This window comes from Procambarus clarkii, chromosome 14 (assembly GCF_040958095.1).
Source record: "Procambarus clarkii isolate CNS0578487 chromosome 14, FALCON_Pclarkii_2.0, whole genome shotgun sequence".
Classification (NCBI taxonomy): domain Eukaryota; kingdom Metazoa; phylum Arthropoda; class Malacostraca; order Decapoda; family Cambaridae; genus Procambarus; species Procambarus clarkii.
This window is the reverse complement of record NC_091163.1, coordinates 10,656,896-10,681,824: the sequence shown is the minus strand read 5'-3', so window position 1 is coordinate 10,681,824 and position 24,929 is coordinate 10,656,896. Positions and strand designations below refer to the sequence as shown.

The 24,929-nt window shown below is 40.8% G+C and overlaps 1 protein-coding gene across 8 annotated transcripts in view; it reads right to left on the bottom strand.

The window, feature by feature from the left end:
• Window positions 1–24,929, bottom strand: part of Vps13D (vacuolar protein sorting 13D) — a 249,867-nt gene that overhangs the window by 194,091 nt on the left and 30,847 nt on the right. For all 8 annotated transcript variants that reach the window (XM_069324372.1, XM_069324377.1, XM_045763846.2 and 5 more), the window contains exons 17-25: window positions 20,063–20,241; window positions 19,017–19,159; window positions 13,246–13,464; window positions 10,469–10,801; window positions 8,171–8,295; window positions 5,692–5,812; window positions 1,603–1,801; window positions 645–824; window positions 193–348 (exon numbers count right to left, since the gene is read on the bottom strand). In XM_069324372.1, the coding sequence (XP_069180473.1) occupies window positions 193–348; window positions 645–824; window positions 1,603–1,801; window positions 5,692–5,812; window positions 8,171–8,295; window positions 10,469–10,801; window positions 13,246–13,464; window positions 19,017–19,159; window positions 20,063–20,241 (1,655 nt within the window). The remainder of the gene's footprint in view (window positions 1–192; window positions 349–644; window positions 825–1,602; window positions 1,802–5,691; window positions 5,813–8,170; window positions 8,296–10,468; window positions 10,802–13,245; window positions 13,465–19,016; window positions 19,160–20,062; window positions 20,242–24,929) is intronic.

Sequence of the window (24,929 nt, the reverse complement as noted above, 5' to 3'; positions counted from 1 at the left end):
CAGCTGTCAGGCGTCCATTAATCAGGCATGCATTAATCAGGGAGACTGAGTAATGCATAGCTTACATGCAATTACCACAAAAACAAGCATTATGGACAACCTTTTATGAAAAAGCATTATGATGTACAAAATTTGTCTTGTACTGATCATTTTTTGGCAAGAACTAATAAATATTTATACACACTCACTCACCTGCTCAGTGGAAAAGAAGAGTATGTATCTGGTGAAGTGTGCCGAGATGGCAAAGCATTGTTAATAGAGATCTGCCCAAGGTGAGCCACTAACACATCTGGACTGTTAGGAGACTCGGGCAGTACAACCACTGGCGTCTCCAGGATGACATCCAGGCTGGAACAGTATTTCTATGTTAGTATTCTCTTAAACTTAATTTGTCAGAGTTTAGATTTCATAATATTTTCTCATGGTCAAGACAATTAATTAGGTTACTCATAAGAGACAAAAACTATCGTCTTTTAGACTAACAACTTTCAAGAAAATAATGTTGAAATTTAAAATGTTCTCCTTCAACTTTGTGCTAGTTATACTTTAAATTCCCAAATATTCTAAGAAAAATTCCTTCTACTCCTAATGTTGAAACAAAATTGCCCATGCAAATTCTTCTTAACTTCCAATGGCTAACTTACTTCAGTGAAAAAGGTAGGTCAGTGCTTTCTTCATGTTCTGGACTTAAGCCTGAACCAGATGCCGAAGCTGGAGGTGCTGGAAGGTTCAAGGTATCAGTCGAGCGTGAGAAGCTCATTCTTCGTCGGTGGCGAGGGGACGCCTCCCACTGATTACTTGACAAGCTGGCAAACGACTCAATCCTGGAAAATTATATCAATTTAACCTTAAGTAACAAATAAAATTATTAATAAATTAATTTACACACTAAAAATATAATAAACACTAATAAAATATAATAAAGAATGTTTGAACATTCATTTCTTCAAACTTTTTTTTTCTTTGTCTGCTCAGGCCACATATACAGTACTATCCCCACCTTATTCCCTTCCTCATTCATCTCCCCATCTGCTCTAACTCACACTCACTAACTCACCAGCTCTCTTCCTTGCTTCTCCCTCCTCCCTTCCCCTCCTCTAATGTTTTCCTCCAGCTCTCTTCACCTAATACCCACTCTTTTACATGCACTATCATCCCCTTCCTTTTTGTTATTTCCTCATCTCTCTCACTCCCTCCTTCACTAAAGTCTCTCAAGTAACAATGAGAAGCAATCATTCAATTTAAAATAGAATATATTATTTCAAGAATATATTGTGAAATCTGAAGCAATCTGGCTGAATTCTCCATATATTAAGGATTTGTTCATTAAAAATTATTACCGGTAATTCAATTTCTTGAAGTGTGTGTACTATACCACATGTCAGTAGTGCACATGTATTTGAGAATCTGGAAGACAATATCCAGATAGAAACAAAATGTTCAAGGTCAAAGTAAAAGCACATCTTCTGACACATGGAGACAACCACCAAGCAATGAGTAGGGCAAACGGAGCACACGTTAACAAAGGTTCCTCTACTACTGTAAACACAAACCAGGAACAAGATGCTGAAAATCTTTGTATTACAGCATTAATAAACATACCTCTTACTAACAAGACCCATTGCCATTTCAGTAGCAGCATGTTTGATTGATTGAGCAACTAAAGCCATGTAATGCTTGAATTCTGTGGCACAAGACTTCAGTTCTTGCAGAAACAGTGGGGAGTGGGTGTAACACACCGACGCCAGTCGCAGCTTCACACTCAAGTTCTCACTATCCCCAGGGTGACCATCTCCACAAACTAAAAAACATTTTTTCTTTTTTTTAGGAAACATACTTATAAATATGACACATATGATACACTGAACAAAATACTGGATATTTTAAATAAATTATACAAAATATTTGTAAATAGAAGCACAACTAGAACAAATAAAATTACTTGGCATGTCAATTTAATGCAGTACTGTATTACTGCATTAACATAAATGCAGTGTATGGAATAAAGTGTGTGTAACTAGTTATGCAGATTGTCCTCATCTTTCTAAGCACATGTCTCTACTAAAGCACATTAGTTCAAAATTAGATGGACTCAATTTAAATACTGAGTATGATAATTCAGCAAATTTAAGGCAAACACCATCTGCCAAAGGAACTAACCCCAAAACTGGATAAAACTGAACTAAGGTCAAAAGACAGACACCTCTGAAGTCCTCAACCCCTCACTTGACACCAGAGCAAGAGGACTCATTAACTATTCCATCTCACACCAGAACCTGAAGAGAGGTAGAAAGAAGACCACGTCACAGAGGTCTCAATCACCTTAAACTAAAAATAGTCCACATCAAACTGAAAAAGAGGTGGGACTGTAGAAATCTAGTAGAGATTCACAATATTCCAATACTGGTCACAGCAGACAGATAAAGCAAGTCACCACTCATGAAAAAGATATTCCACATTAAAACACCTGCCAAGTGACAAAAGAGCCAGCAGCAAAACATACCAATATAAAAACTTTCCATCACCTGAAAGGCTGTCACCCTAGATAGTGACTCAGCAAAAGCAGTATGCAGATGATTCAGTTCATCTGCTCAATCGACTTGATAATGAACCAGGACAGACCAAAACATCGTCGTCTTTTCAGCTTCTAGTGTGTGGTTTAGTCAACACTAGTAACAATACTCGTCAGACATTGAGAATAAAAAATCACAGGGTGAATAAAAAATTCCCAGAAAAATCTAATTCTGAGCAAAGGTTGGTTCTGACCAGAGCATAGGATCCACCAAAACTCCAGCAAAGATGGGTAGTAAAAACCATTTCCACAATGCACAAGAATAAAAATGCACACCTGCAAAACTAGGGAGTAGAAAAAACATGGAATCAAATCAGGTGATGACATTAGCAAACATTCTGCAATGCCAAGTCGAAGCTAGAATGGCAAAAAACAGAGAAGGAACTGCAGACGACCTTCACTAAATTACATGTGAGGGAGAAAGCCCCCCTAAAACCACACCCAAAGTGGGCTAAAAACCATGGGACATGCATGGTGACTGGCACATCCTCTGGTGAAAAGAATGATAACACAGGAAACCCATCACTAATTAATAAACCAGAAAATCCTATCGTTTGACAAAATTAACAGTCTCAGGATATGCCAACCAGAGTTGAGGGCATCAGGCAAGACAGTGCAGGGCTGCAGGCACAGCCCAAGCAAAGCTGGACCCGGCAAACAAACAACAAGCAGCACACTTGCCTAGAATAGCAGGGGCAGAGGTGAAAAGCATACCATTGAAACTCCCAAAAGTCAATGAAATCTGGCAATTTTCACCAGAATAGGGGTTTGTTTTGGGACGCTTACCTTTCTGGGTGCCTGACCTGGTCGATGGCAGACATAGAATGCTTCCAACCACACGGGGGTTTCTATAGGCCATTGCTCCCCTTGCCTCTCTAGAGGGGGCCAGGTTCTGGCTCGTGGTCCCCGGTAGGCCCAAAGAACTCCATACACATGACTGATGCCAAAGTCTGACATTAGCATATCATCCTAGTAAGCTCCGGGGAGCCTCCGGGTCTCACCCAGAAAATAGAGTTTCATTACATTCAACGCTGGTTTTCTTCACATCATTTGCACCAATATATCCCAGGACATACTTTTGAAAAGATCCCTGCAACACCTGTGTAAAATGTCAACCTGTCCGAACTTAGCATGATTCTGTCCATGGGACCAGTTCGATCTTGCCTAAGTCACCAAATAGTATGACACAGTTGTTGTTAATAAAGTGCAAACTCCATCCAACAAACCTCATTTTAGCGAAACTTTGGTTGGAACACACATTTTCCATGCCAGATTTACTCACCCACTTTCGCCTTAAGAAATACACCATTTCATATGGAAATTCAGCAGACACCATAGAGCATGGGAAAATATTATGGTGTGAATGGTAACTCATGATATTATAGCTCCAATCATATTTTTAATGATTTTCGTAGATTAATGAAACATTATTACAGGGGTACCTCAGTTTTCACAGTTAATCCATTCCCAGAGATGGTACGAAAACTGGAAAATACGAAAACCAAAACAAATTTTCCCACAAGATATAATGTAAACTGAATTAATCCTTTCCACACCCCCAAAAATATTAGCTTAACAATACATTTTATACTGAATAACACTCCTTTTGTACTAGCTAAAATCCAGTACACCCCTGTACAATACCCCTGAAAAACATCAAAATGAAATTAATTATTTTTCATAGAAAATGGAGCAACCTACCTGACATCCACTGAACAAATCTTTTGGCATTTTTTTTTTTTTTCAATTTTTTCAATTTTTTCTTATTTTTTATTTTTTATTTTTCATAGAAAATGGAGCAGCCTACCTGACATACACTGACTGAACCTTTTGACATTTTTAATTTTTTATTTTTACATTTTTTTTATTTTTATTTTTTTTTATTTTTCACAGAAAATGGAGCAGCCTACCTGCCATACATTGAATGAACCTTTTGAAATTTTTATATTTTTTCAATTTTTTTCTATTTTTTTTTTTGTTTCATTTTTCTAAAAAAAAAATCAATGCTTTGCAGCATTAAAGCAGTCACCCTTTTACATCCCAGCATCATTAGCATCTTTTAAACAAAATACATTGATTCGCATCATTTGCAGGCATCCAAGAGCTCGTAGATGGGGTTGCTTGTCACTTGTCATCTGCTTATCTTACCTTGAATGAGGACTCTTATTGGCGTATGGAAGATGGTGAGGAGGAGGAGGAGAGGTGTTAAGTGTTTGGAAAGGTAGTCTCCTTCCATTATAATATCAGGCAGTGATGAATTTTCTGGGGTACTCAATCTCCTTCATTTTTCCGGCATACCACTAGGACCTGGTTGTGGCTCATTGCTTGCTTCTCTTACTAAGAAGCTGTCTATAGACACTTGTTTTTCCCTACATTTTTAACACTTGTCTGTAGTGAGACATCACAATGTCTCACTATGAATGATCTCTCTGTTTTCCTCTATTGTCATCCTTACGACTATTTTCTTAGGTTGACCATTACCACTGACTTTCTTGGAACCCATGGCATGATATATAAAGAACTTTTATGTTCAGAAAAAAAAAAAAAAAAAAATTCTTCACTAAGAATTTAAGCGTGATCATTACTAGGCGAGAGAGACTGGCAAACTGAAGCGCCACACTAGCAGTGGACCCGTACGTGTATGAACAAACTCCGAGCACCGAGGCAAACGAGTACCGTATCAAATTTTTCAGAGAAATTTAGTACGAGTACTGAAAAATACGAGAACAGGAGCATACGAGAACTGAGGTTCCACTGTATAGTAGAAAGAAACAGGCTTAGAAATGTACAGTAATTTTATCTATAAAAATAAATGCCTTCTGTAGGCATCTCTGGTAGCAATGAATCCCTTACTCCAAAAATCAGTTTTGGTCGCATACAGTTCGCAGAATCAAAGTTGCATTGTACCACTGCTGGTATCTATCTTACTTATTAATTCAACTTATCTGCCTATGATAATCCATCACAATAGTTCTAGCATGCAGCAATCTATCAACTACTGTAAAATTTTAATAATTTGTATAAATTTGTTACAAATAAAGATTTCACATATACTGTACGTGAATTGTTTAAGACTATTACTGTCGAAAGTAAAGTTTTAGATACAGTACAGTACTTACTATGTGAGTTCGGAGTGGAGAATGCAAGTGGGCGGACAATGGTAAAGCTGAATGCCCGAGCTATACTCTCTGAGCTGGAATATGACCGATAGATATCGCTGTTCAACCGGGAAAACATATCCTAGAAAGACATTATTATTTATTTAAAATTTTGGTTCAAGTTATGAGTACGTATTCTGTGTATACAAGACCCGACCTTCAATATACTTTACCATGATCCTACCATACACTTTACCATGAATGAAAGCTAGCAACACCACACATTAGTAAAATATTTGCAGCAGTATTTCAGCTGGTTCACAGACAAGGTATCAAGTGCTGTACCAGTATAACCATGACTAGCAGTGGAAGGGTGTCAGGATGAAATGTGTGAAAGTGAGGTGGAAGGGAAGTGATAGTGACCTATTGTAGTTACATAGTTTGCCAGAGAACAACTAATTATGTTGCAAAGTGGCACTTAGAGTGAACAAGGCGATAGTTCAAAAGTTAGCACAAAACATTAATAAATAAAAAATAATTTAGCAGGTGTTAGTTATAAATTAAATGTGGTAGGGGCAAGACTACCAAATTCAATAAAATAAATACTGCTGTCTTCATAAAAATTAAATTAATTGAAAGCATATTAAAAGACACACAGGTAGCCCACAATTTGTGTAGTATTAAGTTATGAGGATTTGGAGTCACATAATTAAGTACATTGACACCAAGTTTCTGCAAACTGAGAACTAATAATTATGAATTAATTGATTACTTTGAATGATCCACACTAATCCTTGGGTCTACTCTCAGAGAAGAGATCTCTGGTGGGGAAAAAGTCTTCACTGACAATGTCAGGGAAGGAAGCTGTGAGCACAAGCTAAGGCGGTTGAGGGAACCAGAGGCACTGAAGGTGAACACCGCTACATTCATGTGAAACAAACACAAAGTCCCATACTTAGGATCAGAAGGTTTAATGAATGAATAAGCAATTAGCTCTGAATGAGAAGTTTAATCTCACAGACCACCAGTTGTATCCACACCAACACCAGACCAAGTGAGAGGTTGGTGTAACACCTGCACCAAGTGAACCAACTTGCCCCATGGCAGTGGACTAGATGGAGCACAGGGATTACTTGTTCAGTAGTTGTCAGATCTGTTTTGTTAGTTTAATACTTTACTCAAACACTTCTTGGATGGAGATGGTATACAGTATATTGTGGTCTCCATTCAATTATATATCTACCACAATATTTGGTTAATCTATGATCCAAGTGCTTCCAGCCTCACAGAGGGAAAAGGGGGCGGGGGGGGGGGGGATGGGCAAGATACTGGTCCTTATCCCCAGTAGGCAACAAGTCGTATCAGTACCTAGTATTGCCATGTCTGACCAGCAATGGCAGCAGCACAATACCAACCAAGGGGCAAGTCCAGAAAATAGTGTCGAGTGGTATAAAACACTAATTGCCAAGCAGTTCCTCAGATGATTCTACCCATTTTTCTCTTCCCCAAGCTTGCTAGGATGTGCAGAGCTTAAAGTGTTATATTAGCTCTCTCCAACCATGTTTATTATTAGAGCTGCCACCTGACAATGGTGGGAGGTAGCATAATCAGTAATGGTTGTTTCCCCGAGTGCAAATTATTATTCCTTGTGATACTAATTAGTGAATGAAAGTGCTGAGGGTAATTCTTACTACTGTGTATCATTGTCACCTTACCCACCCAATTTTATCACTGATAAAATCATTTGTAAATATCCTTATCAGGCTTAGGAAGAACACTGGAGCCTAGTATAGTGACAGTGTCTTGGTGGTCCAAATGGCTCCTAGTTCAGGAAGCATTCCAAAAACAAATTTGTATCTGAATCTAGAGAGGGTTTATAGAGTGTTTCTACGCCCTGATCCTGGCCATAGCCTGGCCATAGCCTAGCCATAGCCTGGCCATAGCCTGGCTATAGCCTGGCCATAGCCTGGCCATAGCCTGGCCCAAAATTGGACAGTTGTTTCAGTACACTCACCGCAGGTGGCAATCTGGGTAGCAACTGATTGCCCCAGTTAGTAGTTAGCAGAGATAATTGACAAATTGTCATTATTTGATTTCTATTTTTGTTTGGAGAGGATTTATTGTCTAATGTTCATTGTTTTGTATGATTGCTAGTTGGTCTCTTGGTGATAGCTAGAGTTAAAGTTCCCACTGTCTCCCTCCCTCAATTATGTGACTAGACTATTTGGAATGTCACTGGGCATTGTGGATATGCAATTGCATATGCGATTCGAGTCCTCTGAATGCAGAAGAGAATTACTCGACAACAGAACGTGAAGCTAAACACTATAGATAATTATGCATATTATATGCAAATAAACTTGACAAGCATTCTATGATTCCACCAGTAGCCATCAGATATTATCTATCTCCAATGACTATAAATCAAATTCTACTTAAAAGTAATATTCAAAACAATTCTATAATAATATAAAAGCAGTAACTAGATAATTAGGTTTACCTGTGAGCGCTCAACTATGGGATCCTGACCAACACTGATGATACACTGATGCTTGTTGCCTTCTGGAGTTACATCTCGTACCTGGAATCCTCCTAGTGAGCCTTCCACTGTTAGAATATCACTCTCTGTTTTAAGTAGACAGAAGTTACATTTGTAAAAACTCCAATGAACTTTATGGTATTCGGGCATCTGTTTCAAATTTTATGAATACAACACACATGAAGCAATGAGGAGCAAAGTCAAGTATAAGGTATAATACAGGTGAAGAAAAAATCAGCATTGAATGTAATGAAACGCCATTTTCTGGGCGAGACCCGGAGGCTCCCTGGAGCTATCCAGGCTGATATGGATATCATTAGACTTTGGCGTAAGTGTGAATGGAGTTCATAGGCCTACCAGGGACCACGAGCCAGAACCTGGCCCAATCAGAGAGGCACGAGGACCAATGGCCTATAAAACTGCACATGGGATTAAGAGCATTTGGAGCGGTCTGCCATCGACCGGGTCAGGCACCCAGAAAGGTATGCATCCTAAAACAAACCCCTATTCTAGTTGAAACTACTACTTTAAGTTAAACGAGTGGACAGAACTCCCCAAAGAAAAACAAGCAAACGAGCATGACGTCACCATTTGCCGTGCCGCCGTCTGCTCAGCTCCCCCCTCCCTGGGAGGGGGGAAGGGGGAGCCCCCAGACCCCCCACGTCGGCTATCCACACCTTCAGTTCTGAGGCTGGATGTCAAAACACGCAAAAATAAATGCCGACGAAAAAAAAATGTTTTTGCCGAAACGGCAAAAACGGGGAGTCATCCAGAGACAAGGGAACAGAGCAACCCTCAAACTCGCTCAAGGCGAGTGGGGATCCAGGGGTCGCATCCATTGGGTCTCTTGCGGCCCTGCAGGGTTTCCCAGGGCACTTAGACTGGTATCATTAAGGGTAAGCCCTGGCAGGGTACTGCAAACTGGCACCCAAGTCTAGCAATCAAAACTGCTAAAAGCTGAACCTCCGGGAAGTGTCCACTTACAGAGGCCTAGCAGGGGGTACCTCTCAGAAATACAGATAGATATACCTAAGTTATAGAAAGGGGGCAACAAACCAAAGGCAGACCCCCACCAGGCAGGAAAACAAAAACAAAAGAAAAACCCTGCAAGAGGACAACGTACCCAGGTGGAACTGAGCCAGCCGCCATAATAGGTGATAACTAGCTGTGCAATACCCCGCGCCCCTACCAGTGCTAACTACCCTTTACCCTAAGGTAAACAAGGGAGGAACTCCCCCCCCCCCCTCCGTCCACTCCGTGTAAATGGGGTCTGGCTAGGCCCCATTTACATTATGTAGTTCAGTTTTGGTTGCCGTACTATAGAATGGATATAAATTCACTAGAATTCACCAGCGTAGGATGAAAACGTTAATCCCCCAAATTAGAAATCTGTCACATGAAGAAAGATTGACAAAGCTTAAATTACATTCGCTAGAAAGGCGAAGAATTAGTGGTGACATGATAGAGGTGTACAAGTGGATGAATAGACATAACAAAGGGGATATTAATAGGGTATTAAAAGTATCAACACACGACAACACGAAACAATGGGCATAAATAGCATAAGTTTAGATTTAGGAAAGACCTGGGTAAATGCTGGTTCAATAATATGGTTGTTAATTTGTGGAACCAATTACTGCGTAACATAATAGAAGTAGGATCCCTTGATTGTTTCAACGTAGGTTAGACGTATACAGTATATGAATGAGATTGGGTGGATATAAATAGGAGCTGCCTCATATGGGCCAATAGGCCTTCTGCAGTTACCTTCATTCTTATGTTCTTATGTAATCACCATCCCTCCCCAGAGCCCACTGCAGGTGTGTGGTCAGGTATCTATATATATATTTTAGAAAAAAATATAGTAGTTATTTTCATATGGTGATTTATTACGTTATTTTTCCCAAAGATTTTTTTTGTAATTTGTTAAGAATCAGGGTCCAGCCTGAGTAATGTGTGTCACACTAGACAATGAACCAATTCTGGCTGGCAGAATTGGTTCTGACAAATCTACATGAAGACCTCTTAGGCATTAAACGATATCTCTACCATTAAACATGTGTTGGTGTTTTCAACAAGAGATTAGATCCCAACACTAGGTACAATATTCATATTAAATTTAAAAATCCAATCAATACAAATAAGTTCACAAAAGACAATATCAATTTTAAGATTCCACTTACTGTTATTTCAAGTTTATATTAGTAACTTCCCACTATGACAGCTCCAAAGCTGCAAATGTATACAAAGTATACTCACCAACAGTGGCCTGTATCTTGGCATCTGAGAGAACTGCCGTTCCCACTTTTCTACCAATTAGATCTTTATCCTTATAAACGCCTCGTAGTAGAAGAACAGTCAATTTGTGGAAGTCAAAGCTGACTTCAGCCCGAATTGGGCTCTTCTCTGGAGTTACTTCGTACAAACTTGCGTGAGACACACTACTATCATCTTTCCCTGGAGATATAACAGTAGGCGTGGTAGGGGCTGCAGACGAGAGGTGAGAATGCACACGAGGCGTGGATGTGGGAGGGTGATGGGGAAATAGCTGATGAATGAAGCCCACAAGTTCTACTACCGTTTCTTGATTTGCTGCAAAAAATGTAATAAGAATAGGCATCAGGTGCTGCAGGTGATGGAAATATGTATTCCTATGCACTTTCACAAGTTAAATATCATGGCACAAAGGAGCTTTACACAGTATTATAATTACAGTATGTTACAAATTAGAAGCACAATTCTGTCTATCAAGTTCCAATACCTTACTACCTCCTGGAAGCTCTCCACCAGGAGGTGGTTGCACCAAAATTTCCACAATTAGAAAAATTAGAAAAGGTGGTGGCATTGCTGCGTTGGTGAAAGAACACCTACAGGATAAGGAAAACCCCAATCACAAGGGGGTTTTCCAGACCCATTGCTCCCTGAAACCTCTCTGAAGGGGCCAGGTTCTGGCACTGGTCCCTGGTAGGTCTGAACTCCTTAGCTAATGTCCCAGTCTAATAAAACATACATTAGCCCGATAAGCTCCAGGGAGCCGTAGGGGCTCCCCACAGAAAATCGAGTGTGTTTGATGAAACTTCGGTGCACAGTCACCCGGCCCCTTAAATACAAGACAGTTTTATGGGCTCACCATAGCCTGTGCTACATCAACACTTTGTTCTGAGTAGCTAAATCTGAAACAACAACAACAAAACAAAGTTAGAGAAGATTCAGAGGTATGCCACCAGACTAGTCCCAGAGCTGAGAGGTATAAGTTAGGAGGAAAGGCTATGGGAATTAAACTTCATGTCCCTGGAGGAAAGAAGAGTTAGGAAAGACATTATCACCACCTACAAAATCCTCAAAGGAACTGACAGGGTGGACAAAGAAACTATTTAACATGGTTGGAACATGAACAAGGGGACACAGGTGGAAATTAAAATGAGCCACAGAGACATTAGAATTTGTTCAGTGTCAGGGAAGTTAACAAATGGAATACACTAGGCAGTGGTGGAGATAGACTTCATACAAAGTTTCAAATGTAGATATGACAGAGCTAAATAGGCTCATGAACCTGTACTCCAGTCGATTGACAGTCGAGAAGCAAGACCAAAGAGCCGAAGCTTAACCCCTGCAAGCACAACTAGGCGAGTACAGGTGCCCTTACCCAACTGTTCAACTTGACTCTGCAGTCACAGACCACCAATAAACTTTTGTCTTGCATTTCAACTTGCAGAATTCATTTATAAATCTTCTCCAAGATTTATAAATAAATCCACTGGATCACTCCGTGTGTACACTGCCATCTCCTAGTTGGCAGACAGATTTTGCACATGCAAAATTTACTTATTTTCCAAAGGCGATTTTAGTATGACCTTCCTGCCTGAATCCTCGAGTTGCAATGACATCCCACTGGGCCCTAAAAGCATCACTCAGGTGTCTCTCACTAGTTATGTGACTTCAGGTCACTTCTCAGTTGATTGATTCATGTTGAATGCTGCCAATTATCTGTCCACCCTTCATCAAGTATATATGTAGCCCTCGCCTGTTTCCTCTGGTGTTAAAACCAGCTTTCCTCAGATGACTTTTGTCCCCCACTATGATGGAAATGGCCGGCAAGGCTTTTCCCAGAATTTGATAAAGCAACTTGTTTTAAATTACAAGCATCTTGCCTCCTCACAAATACACTCAAAGTAAGCCTTGTGGCATCTTACACATTTAAAAATGGGTTAGCATGACTCTTGTTAGGCAGAAGGTGTGTGTTAAGCAAATAACACTCATAATACTTGGTAGTCAGCCAGGGTTAAAGAAACCCTCCAACAATAATTGGGAAGTGAATAATAAGATACTGTACTATGAAATTGGTATAGTCTATCTTATGTAATAAATATTAGATTGTATTTAATTTTCTATAATCTTTCTTTGTACTTCAACATATTTTACAAGTAGAATGGCACACCTCAAGAGATACTAGTAGCAATAGGCATTTATCAATTCATACTTTATATTTACATTGATATAACATACGCCTACAAATTATATAAGTAAAACACTTTTTCAACAGTTGTGGATTGATCTCTGATCCTTATGTACACCCCTTACCTCTTTAAGGAAGCCAGAGTCTGAGTCTTGTACTCAATAGGTCAAGTAAACCTCAGGAGCATAATAATGGAAGGCCCGGCAATTTCAGTGCCAAAGCACCTGGGCCCAGATTCACAAAGCAGTTACTCAAGCACTTAAGAACGTGTACATCTTTCCTTAATCTTTGATGGCTTTGGTTACATTTATTAATCAGTTTACAAGCATGAAAACTTCCCAATCAATTGTTGTTATTGTTATAAACAGCCTCCTGGTGCTTCAGAGCTCATTAACTGTTTAATATTTGTAAACAAAGCCGCCAAAGATTGAGAAAAGATGTACAGGTTCGTAAGTGCTTGCGTAACTGCTTCATGAATCTGGCCCCAGGAAGTTACCGACAGGTCCAACATAAAGAATAGGAAAATGAATATTTGGTAGTCTTAAATAATACTCTATATTAAACGAGAAAAAAATCTCACCAATGATGTCAATTGTATTGAATTGTACTGAAGCTAGCAGCAATGATCCAGCACCTTGTTGTGAAGGGCACAACCCAGAAACGTACGTAACCTCCAGGGTAATAAGAGCTTCAAAATCTCTATTTTCAACAAATGGCAATGATCCTATTCCACCAAACATCGGTGAATTGATTAGTGGCGGAGATGGCATACAACGTGCAGATTGGGGAGGCGAGTGTGCTGGAAAGAAAAAAGTTGGGTTACATTTAGAGAAGTCAGCCAATTACAGTCTTTAATGGTTTCATTAACATAAAATTATGAAAAGAATCGTAAGAAATTGCAGAAAGAGGATAATTACCTAAAACCTATATATTATAGAGAGGTGGTTTTTAGTTTTGTATGAAGAAAACCTGAAAACTTGTATATAATCATTACCTCATTTACTATTTCTATGAAATGAGAAGGCAGCAACCCAGAGGAAACTGTGAAGCAGTACATGAAAAGAATGTTAAAAATATTAAAAACATTGAACAAGTGTAATGAAATGCACCTTCTTTGCATCACCTCAATAGCTTCCCTAAGTTTATGTCACTGATACAAACAGATCATTACAAACACACAAGGATCTGGTAACTATCTCGACATTGGAGAAAGTTACAATTGCAGCTCATCCTATTTACTCTCTACATTGTGGGGAACTTATGCTGATCAGAGATCAATCTATTACCGATGTGTACTGCCACAAAAAACAGCATTAAATGTAATGAAAAGTCATTTTCTGGGTGAGACCCGGAGGCTCCCCAGAGCTTTCCAGGCTGATATGCTAATGTCAGTCGGTCAGGTGAAGTCACAGTGAGAGGTTGTGTTAACCGGAGCTCCTGAGTGTTGTTATATTATCATAGCAATATGGAAGTTGTAGTGAAGGACCTGGTGACTCTAGTGGGAGCCCTGAGGACAGAGTTGGACTCTCTGCGGGAGGAGGTGCGTCAGCTTAAAAAACAACGAGAAGTAACGAAGGAGGAGACCAGCAGTAAAGGGACCTCGTCTTGGAGAGTTGCGAAAGACAGGGGCCTTAAGAAGACTTTGATAAAGCCGCCTTCAAACGCCATAGCAACTTCTAATTCATTTGACGTTTTGGAGGACGAGTGCTGTGGAGAGACTGTGGATCGCGCAAAAGGGAAAGCAACGAAGAGAAAGGAAGCGCAGGCCCCTCAGAAAGTAAAGGAAGTACCTAAGCAAACATTAGTTGTGGGAGATTCCCAGATAAGGTATTTGGATAGAACGTTTTGTGCTAGAGATAGGGGGAACAGGTTAAGGGTTTGCTATCCCGGAGCTGGCATTGGTGATATTATAAACAACATGAATGATATTATGGCTGGTAATGGGAACAATCCCATTATTTGCATTAGCGTGGGAGGAAATGATGTTGGTCGAGTCAGGAGTGAGGAACTGATTCAGAGGTATAAAACAGCCATAGAGTTAGTTAGGAGCAAGGGAGGAATCCCGATCATATGTGGCATTCTTCCAAGAAAGGGAGTGGGAAATGAATGGATATCGAGGGCACTTGGTGTCAATTGCCGGCTGGAAAGATATTGCAAATCAAATGCAATATCTTTCATAGACAACTGGGAACACTTCTATGGAAGAAATGAAATGTATGCTCGTGATGGGGTGCATCTATCGAGAGCTGGGGTTGTTGCTGTTGCGAACTCGCTAGAAGAAGTGGTTAGAGGTGTTTGTTTGGGTTTAAACTGTTAGTAGATAGAGGTATGGGAATTGATTTGGAGGAAGGAGGTAATAAAAGTATGTGTTTGTGGGAGAAAGGAATTGGCAAAACGATCAGGGAAAGAGAAGGTCCGCAAAATAACAATTCACTTAGGGTATATTACACTAACAGTAGAAGTCTAAGAAATAAAATTAACGAATTAAATGCTCTTGTCTGCACAGAAAAAATAGATATTATTGCACTTACCGAAACGTGGATGAATGTAGAAAATAGAGAACTATTAGCTGAATATCAAATATATGGATTTAAACTATTTCACACAGATAGATATATTAGACGAGGAGGTGGAGTAGCCATATATGTTAGGGACAATTTGAAATGTAGTCTCAAAGAGGGAATCAAAACAGAGCCACACACAGAAACTATTTGGATTGAATTAAACGAAAAAACTAATAATATTATAATAGGAGTAATATATAGGCCACCAAATTTAGACAGAATGGAAGCAAAGCATCTATGGGATGAAATATCTAGAGCATCTAGATCTAACAGTATTTATGTCATGGGTGACTTTAATTTTAGCGGAATAAACTGGTTGAACAAAACAGGGAATAGTGAAGCAGAAGATTTTCTAGAATTAATTGACGATTGCTTTCTTACGCAACACATTAAGGAACCAACACGGGAAAATAATATTTTAGATTTAGTGTTAACTAACAGGGAAACGCAAATTAATGACATCGAAATAGGGAGTGAGCTAGGGAGCAGTGATCACAAAGAAATCAGATTTAGCATAGAATGGAATAGACCAGTAGGAGAAAATTCTGTTAAAGTGCCAGATTTTCGAAAAGCTGATTTTAATAGCCTAAGAAATTTTTTGGGTCAAATTGATTGGAAAGGCTTGGGTATGGGGTGTGGGCCGGTCTTGGAGCAAGACATGAACCCCGCGATAGGTGACTTAAATGGGGATTTCGATGTGGATTCAATATATAACTTATTTAAGAATATTCTAAACAAAGCACAGGAACGTAGTATACCATACAAATTGAATAGATCGTATACTAATGACCCAAAGTGGATAACAAAGAATTTGAAGAACCTTATAGGTAAAAAGAGAGCTTGGTACAAAAGGATTAAAAATGGGGAGGTCACTTTAGAACAGGAATTCGTACAACTGGTTAGAAATGTTAAAAAAGAGATAAGGAAAGCAAAAAGGAACTATGAAGTTCGCATAGCAGGGCAAGCAAAGACAAATCCTAAAGGGTTTTTTCAGTTATATCGTACTAAGACTAGGGAAAGGATAGGTCCATTAAAAACTGAGACAGGTCAAATAACAGATAGTGATGAAGAGATGAGTAGTATTTTTAATAAATATTTTGTATCTGTATTTACTAAAGAGGAACTTAACAATATGCCTTCAGCCGAACAAGTCTATGTGGGTGGGGACGAGGACAGGTTGACGAGTTTAGCAGTTACCAGGGAGGATGTTCTTAAACAAATAGTAAAACTCAAACCAAACAAATCCCCAGGGCCGGATGAAGTGTTTGCTAGGGTGCTTAAAGAATGCAAAGAGGAGCTTTGTGACCCACTGTCAACCATATTTAATAAATCAATAGAGTCAGGCAGAGTGCCAGAGTTTTGGAAAGTTGCTAATGTGATACCAGTTTTTAAGAAAGGAGATAGATCACTTGCGTCTAACTATCGACCAATTAGCCTAACGTCTATTGTGGGAAAGTTACTCGAATCTATAATAGCAAATAAAATTCGTCTTCATCTTGAAAAACATAAATTAATAATTGAGTCGCAACATGGTTTTATAAATGGCCGTTCATGTTTAACAAATTTGTTATCTTTTTATTCTAGCATTGTTGAGGCAGTTGATAGTGGTAAGGATTGCGATGTTGTATACCTTGACTTTAGCAAAGCTTTTGATACAGTGCCACATGAAAGACTGATTAAAAAAATAGAGTCTCATGGTATTGGGGGTGCTATATTAAGCTGGATTAGGGCATGGCTATACCAAAGGAAACAGAGAGTTAGTATAAATGGAATCAAGTCAGAGTGGGAAAATGTTGTAAGTGGAGTGCCTCAAGGCTCTGTCCTGGGACCTCTGTTGTTTATAATATATATAAATGATTTAGATTCAGGTTTGAGTAGCAACATTTGCAAATTTGCCGATGATACGAAAATCGGTAGGGAAATTAATTCGGAGGAGGACTCACTATCACTTCAAGTTGATCTAGATAGGGTTTTGAAATGGTCAAAGGATTGGCAGATGCAGTTTAATGCTGATAAATGTAAAGTTCTGAGGTTAGGTAATGATGATAGAGTTACAAGATACGAGCTAGATGGTGTTGTGATTGCGAAGTCGGATTGCGAAAGGGATCTGGGAGTTATGATTAGTAAGAATTTAAAACAAAAGGATCAATGCATAAATGTTCGTAATAAGGCAAATCGGACACTTGGATTTATTAATCGCAGCGTTAGTAACAAGACACCTGGTGTGGTTCTCAAGCTATATCTTGCTCTAGTTAGGCCCCATTTAGATTATGCAGTTCAGTTTTGGTCGCCATATTATAGAATGGATATAAATTCACTTGAACGTGTCCAGCGTAGGATGACTAAGTTAATTCCCCAAATTAGAAATCTTTCATATGAAGAAAGATTAACAAAGCTTAAGTTGCATTCACTGGAAAGGCGAAGAGTTAGGGGTGACATGATAGAGGTTTACAAGTGGATGAATGGACATAACCGGGGGGATATTAATAGGGTATTAAAAGTATCAACACAGGACAGAACACGAAACAATGGATATAAATTGGATAAGTTTAGATTTAGGAAAGACTTGGGTAAATACTGGTTCAGTAACAGGGTTGTTGATTTGTGGAACCAATTGCCGCGTAACATTGTGGAGGTGGGGTCCCTCGATTGTTTCAAGCACGGGTTGGACAAGTATATGAGTGGGATTGGGTGGTTATAGAATAGGAGCTGCCTCGTATGGGCCAATAGGCCTTCTGCAGTTACCTTTGTTCTTATGTTCTTATGTTCTTATGTTTGGCATCAGTCATGTGTATGGAGTTCTTTGGGCCTACTGGGAATCAAGGCCAGAACCTGGCCCCCCCCATCCCCCCAAGAAGCAAGGGGAGAAATGGCCTATAGAAGCCCCCATGTGGTTGGAAGCATTCTATGTCTGCCATCGACCGGGTCAGGCACCCAGAAAGGTAAGCATCCCAAAACAAATCTCTATTCTGGTGAAAATATTGCTACTAAAAGCCAAACAAGTGGATAAAACTCCCCAAAACGAAACGAGCAAATGATCATGATGTCACATGTCATCGCGCCGCTGTCTGCACAGCTCCCCCCTCCCCTGGAGGGGGGAAGGGGGAGCCCCAGACCCCACACGCCAGCTATCCACCCTAAGTTCTTAGGCTGGATGTAAAAATGCGCGAAAAAATGCCGACCAGAGGGAGGGAGGGATGCCGGGGAGCCTCAGGAGCCTCCAGAACTCTGGAGCCAAAGCACACGACCGTTGCCTCTAGCATCAGCCTAAGAATGTAGGGTGGAATAGCCACCTGATTCTCACAACTACTACTTCCAATTACATGGTGGTGTCTTTAGACCATTGCTCCTCGTGCCTCTCTTGAGGGCACCAGGTCCTGGCTCTGGTCCCCTTTTTTCCGGGAGCCGGTCGGCCGAGTGGACAGCACGCTGGACTTGTGATCCTGTGGTCCCGGGATCGAACCCGGGACCACAGGATCACGCTGGCGAGAAACAATGGGCAGAGTTTCTTTCACTCTATGTCCCTGTTACCTAGCAGTAAATAGGTACCTGGGTGTTAGTCAACTGTCACGGGCTGCTTCCTGGGGGTGGAGGCCTGGTCGAGGACCGTGCCGTGGGGACACTAAAAAGCCCCGAAATCATCTCAAGATAACCTCAAGATAACCCATAGGCTTAGAACTCCTTCGACTGACTGTTGCCATGGTCTAATATATACACATCAGCCCGGTATAGCTCCGGGGAGCCGAAGGGGCTCTCCACAGAAAAAACATGGGATATTACCAATTACCTCTGGAAGCTGCATATGATGAAATAGCACGACTAATGGTTACAGGAGAAGTTGGCTTAAATAAAGCATTGTGGTCTGGAGAAGCGGGTGATGTGGGCGAACACGGCTCACTGTCCAAAATACTTCCACTCACGCTATCCATGCTGCAAAATGAAACAAATTTTAAGAAAAATTATACTAAATATAAATAAATTAGCCGTCAGTAACAAAATTCAATTGAGTGGGATCTGGGTTACACAGAATTCTGGTAAATTATAATCCCTTCTGCTGTAAACATATTTAAGCATGCCCACAAGGCCAGAAAAATAAAAGTGCCCCAAAAAGCCCAGGATTATAATCACACACCATTCCTACTATCATGTGAACCAGCCAAACCCAAGAGCAGACAAGCCAGCCAGCAAGCCTCTCAACCCACCTGAATAGTAATGATCACAAGCACAGGTCCCATAAAAATCACAACACGAGAACAAATGCCTAGGGAATTTTTTTCAGCCAAGACTACAGGAAGCATCTACTGACAAATGTTTTGTAAACATTTTAATCCAGCTATGCCAATTCTGACTGCCAGACACAGACAAAACACTACATACATTAAATGTATTAAAATTTTTATATAAAACCTGTCATCAGGACACTGCACGGTCCAATAACAATAGGGTCCTTACTTTCAATAGCATACAATACACTTTGCCTGGGCGGGGATGCATGTTGCGTCCATAAATAAATGTACGGATCTTGGGTGGGGACGCATGTTGCGTCCACAATTTAAATATTTGTTAAAAATTAATTTTCCTTCCGATCTGTATAGGATTGGTTATAAAATGTGCGCCTTACAATTGTGAACAATTTGAAACCAAAATAAACAACGTAGCACGAAAATTGAGGTAAGAAAACTGTAAAAAGCATACACATTTTAGTGCGGGTGCATGTGTCCGTCAAAAGAAAAAATAATTTTCAGACCAATTTGTTTCTTGTGCATGACAGACAATACATTAAAATAGCCTGCACAGTTAATGGGGTTAATGTTCATATGGCCTAAAACGTACCTCACATGTTTATGACTTGCAACTAAGAGCTCAAAGTCAGGTCCAAAGGTTTGTAAAGCATCCACAAGAAGTAAGGAATGGACACTCAGAGTGGCTGTACTATCAAATGGACGTTTGTTCAAGTGTGCACGGACACCAGTGACCTGCAGCTCCGCTATGCTTCTTCCCCGTGACTGCAACTAAACACAATTGAAAAAGAACACCATTAAGATAAAATATAATAGAATTCATTATCTTAAATGACCTACGTGTTATCAAAAATTTTTAATCATTACAAAATATTTTAATATACTTACCTATTCTAACACATCTCTCACTCGTCTCTCTCATATATATCATGCATTTAAACATTCAAGTAAATATATTTTATATTTAGGGAGCAGGAATTCCTTTAAACATATTTGGTAATATATGACCACATTGCTAGTGTTAATGAACTTATAGAGTATGTTTTGTATTCTTGTAACTATAGTCTTAGTATCAGTATTAAGAAATCAAGTTACTAAAATTCATGGTAAGGAAACTAGTACAGTACTTATTAAAGGATGTAGTGTGTAAATTGCTTTGGGGAGGGGATAAAAAACAAAGCAATGAATCTAATGAAACACTCTTTTCTGAGTGGTATCTCATGGCTACCTTAACCTTCTGGCACTTGCACCCAAGGAACACAACAGGTACAACACGATCCTGTGGCAATCTCTATCTACAATGAGCCAGCACAAATTTGCTCTTGACCCTTGCACAAGGTAGGATGCAAGTGGGAGATCAAAGATCAACACAGATCTCTAACAAAGAAAGATCTCTAGAAGTGATTCTGGATAGTAAACTGTCATAAGAGGAACACACAAAGGACATTGTGCGAGGAGCATAGGTTATGCTTTCCAACTTCAGAATCTATTTTAAATACATAAATGGTGAAATACTAAAGAAACTGTTCACAACTTTTTTGAGACCAAAATTGTAATATGAAGCAGTTGTATGGGGCCCTTATCTCAAGAAGCACATCAATAAACTGGAAAGGGTTCAAAGGTTTGGTGCCCTAATATCCACCAGACAAAAGTTAAGCAAACACAAGTCTCTGATCTACACACATATTCTATAACTGTACAAACAAAAGGAGGATGTGAGAGTCCGGTCTCATGTTTATCTGTTCCTTTTCCTGTTGCTAGTCAGTTGTCTCTCCTTTGCTCCTCTGCAGTTTTCTCTGATCTCTGCCGTGTGTTGTAGGGGGTAGTGAAGTCACAACAGTACTCGCCCCCCCCCCCCCCCCTTCAGACGACGAGGTACCAGAGTCCAGGAATCGGGCAGGGTGGTGTACGTTGCGTCCCGTGCGACCCTCCATGTTGACTTCGCTGTCGGCCATCAGCAGGCGCTGCAAGGCTTGGATCTGGAGATGGTACCAGAAGATGAAAGAAATCGGTACGTACATCTTCAGGAAAAGGGTCCGCTGATGGTGGGGATTCAGTTTTATGGTATTGGTACTAGACCTCCTCCACAGCAGCAGCTGGGGGCCGCCCCTGCTGGCATGGTGTCGAAATGTGCTGCTTTCACCCGCTCAATTGAAGCAACCACTTCAGCACCCCGACAGCAGATAATAATGTTTTTTGGATTTCTCAACAGCATTCAGAAAGGTCCCTTGTATGGCTGCCATAGCAGCTGATGCACCGCGTTAAACTTCAGAAACACGTGGCTAGCAGACAGAACGTCCTAGGGTATGTATGTAGGGCATGTAGACAAGTGACGAGACGGCATAGGATGAATCTGTGACATCGCCCTCCGAAGCTGCCCCATGAAGGCCTACGTGACCATCAGCTCATTATATGGTGTTGGACTGATCAGATCACCAGGAAGGTGGAGATCAGAACCATATACCAGGTCAGCCGCTGAGAACCCAGTTTTCTGTAGTTTCCAAACGGATGCTGAGGAGTACCAAAGGAAGGTTGTCGATCCATGAAGTCGGGTCTGGATATGCCCTTACAGCCGTCTTCAGCTGGCAGTGAAACCGTTCAACCATCCTGTTAGCCTGAGGATGGTAGACCATAGTGTGGATGTGTATGGTACCCAGGAACGGCAAGAGTTCGACAATTTGAGTCCACAAGTGTGACTCAAATTGTTGACCCTGGTCAGTGATAATCGTTGCAGGGGGCTCCAAAACGGGAGACCCACCCATGAAGGAAAGCCAGAACTACCGACTCAGCTGTCATCTTCACCATAGAAACTGCCTCAGGCCATCTGGAGAAGTGGTCAATACACATGAATAGCACCCACCGGATCGAGGAAATGGACCGACGATATCCACATGCACTACTTCAAATCTGGCCGATGATAACGGAAAGGTTTGAAGAGGCAAATGTATGTGTCGATGTTTCTTTGATTGCTGAAGTTGGAGGCAGTTGCAAGCCCAGCTTCGAATATCAGTGTTGATTCCTGGCCATACCACCCATTTGGTCAGAAGGCGCAGTGTAGCTCAGATGCCCTAGTTAGCCAAGGAGTGGAGAGCCATGAAGATCCTCCGCCGATGGGTCATTGGAATATATGGCTGTAGGATGCCACTGAGAGACGTGTCCCATGTGATAGTAACCTCGGAATTAGGCACAAGTACGTCGACGAGCCTAAATGCTGAGGAAAAGGTGTGTAGGAGTTCTGGACCATGTCGCTGGGCTCTAGCAATTCCGGCGTAATTGATGTGGGTCGTCCCGAGAAAAAGTGCAAACAAGCCAAGTCGAGAGAGGGCAGCAGCGACGATATTCTAAGTCCCCCTTCACGTGCCTGATGTCAGTCGTGAATTGGGATATGTAGTTCAAATGTCGAGTGACTTGCGGTGAGTGGGAATCTCCTTTTGCTGCCATGGCATCAGCCAGGGGTTTGTGGTGGGTGAGAACATGGAAGTCACATCCCTCGAGAAAATGCCTGAAGTGTTGAATGGCTGCATATATAGCAAGGATTTCCCTGTCAAATGTGCTGTATTTTGTCTCTGCCGGTGTTAAGGTTGCTGAAAAGAAAGCAATGGGTCGCCGGGTGTCGTCAATAAATTGATGGAGTACCACTCCTATAGCAGTGTTGGGGGCATCCGTTGAGAGTCGAGTTGGAGCATCGAACACTGGATGGGCGAGGAGAATGAGTTGAGCTAGCTCCTGCTTAAGGTTGGTGAATGCTACCTCTGCCTCTGGTGACCATGGCAAGGGTACCTTGGACACCTGCTTACACTCACACTGGAGGACATATAAAAGTTTCAGGATGTCAGAACAGTGTAGGATAAACATATGGTAAAAATTAACCACACCCAGGAATTCTTGAAGGTTCTTAGTTGTGGTGGGTGTCAGAAACTTTCTTGCACTGTTGGCAGCTCTGAATAGCATTGAGGTGTTGGCTGTTCATTTGGGTTGTCACTGTCGAGTGGTCAGAGGGAAAGGTATTTCCCGACCAGAATGAGTTGCCTGATGCACTATGGATTTGGTCTGCTATTCTTGCCAGGCGTTCTGATGTCATGTCATCGCTCCGGGCAAGGAGTAGCATGCGAATATGTAAGGGCAAGCTTTATATTATCAGAATCCAGAGCATATCATTGTCACATGCTCCACTTGCCTGCCATAGCAAGAGCTGCATTTGCTGGAGCATTTGGGATGGTGTCTGATCCTGAGGCTTCAATAACTACTATTGGTGAGGTCACACTGGCAGCCTCTACATACCTTGGCTGCAGCGAGGAGAGCAGTCTTCAGGGCAGTGAATCTGTGGTTGGCAGTGTCATAACCACAGCTTGTTCCTCCTGAAGGGTGTCTGGAGGCAATGCAGTCGGAGTGGATATTGCTCTGCATCCTTGGTTACCTTGTAAGCCTCAAAGTAGGCCTCTACCTGTGCAAACCATGCCTCTGAGTCAGACGGAAGGTATGCTGGTAGCTTGAACGCGAACGTCACAGTTTGTTTACACCCTGTCTGGGGAAACACTGGTGTGAAATAGACTCTGGGGTTACCACTTTAGTGCCCTAATATCCACCAGACAAGGGTTAAGCAAACAAGTCTGATCCACACACACATTCTATAACTTTACAAACACAATGAGAGTGCTATAGAGAATCTGGTCTCGTGTTCATCTGCTTGTTGTCCTTAAGCTGGGCAGATGTCTCTCTTTTGCTCCTCTGCCATTTACCCTGATTTCTACTGTGTTGTAGGGGGTACTGAAGTCCCTACAAAGGCATGCTACAGACTCCCTTCCAGAACTGGACAACAAGAGTTACGAAGAGAGGCTAGAAGCATTAAATATACCAAATCTAGAAAACTGAAGAAAAAAAAGGCAATACGAACACAACATACAAAATAGTAACAAGAATAGACAAAATTGATAGAGAAATTCCTGAAAGTGGCAACTACAAGAACAATATGTCATAGATTCAAGCTAAGGAAACAAAGGTGCCAAAAAATATTAACTTTTTCTTTTGCAAACAGTGGAAGATAGTTGGAACAAGCTAAGTGAGAAGGCAGTGGATTCCAAAAGCATCATTAGTTTCAATGTGTCATATGACAAAGAATACTGGGAAGATGGGAAGCCACGAACGTAGCTCTCATCCTGTAACTACACTTGGGTAATTACACATTACCCTGTTAAGATGAACCAACCTTAAAATGACATTTACAAAACATTCAAAATGACTTGATAATGGTCCAGGATGGACCGAAACATCGTTGTTTCTTCATTTTCTGATGTGTGGTTTGGACATCATTCCATTGGAAATGTTTCATAATCAGCTAATAATCAAACAAAGCTCTGAAAACTATAACAAAACCACCCTCAACATCCCATCTTGCCACAGCACCAGCTAAAGTTAAAGACTACAATAGCCATTACCATAAGGTGTCTAAACATAGGATA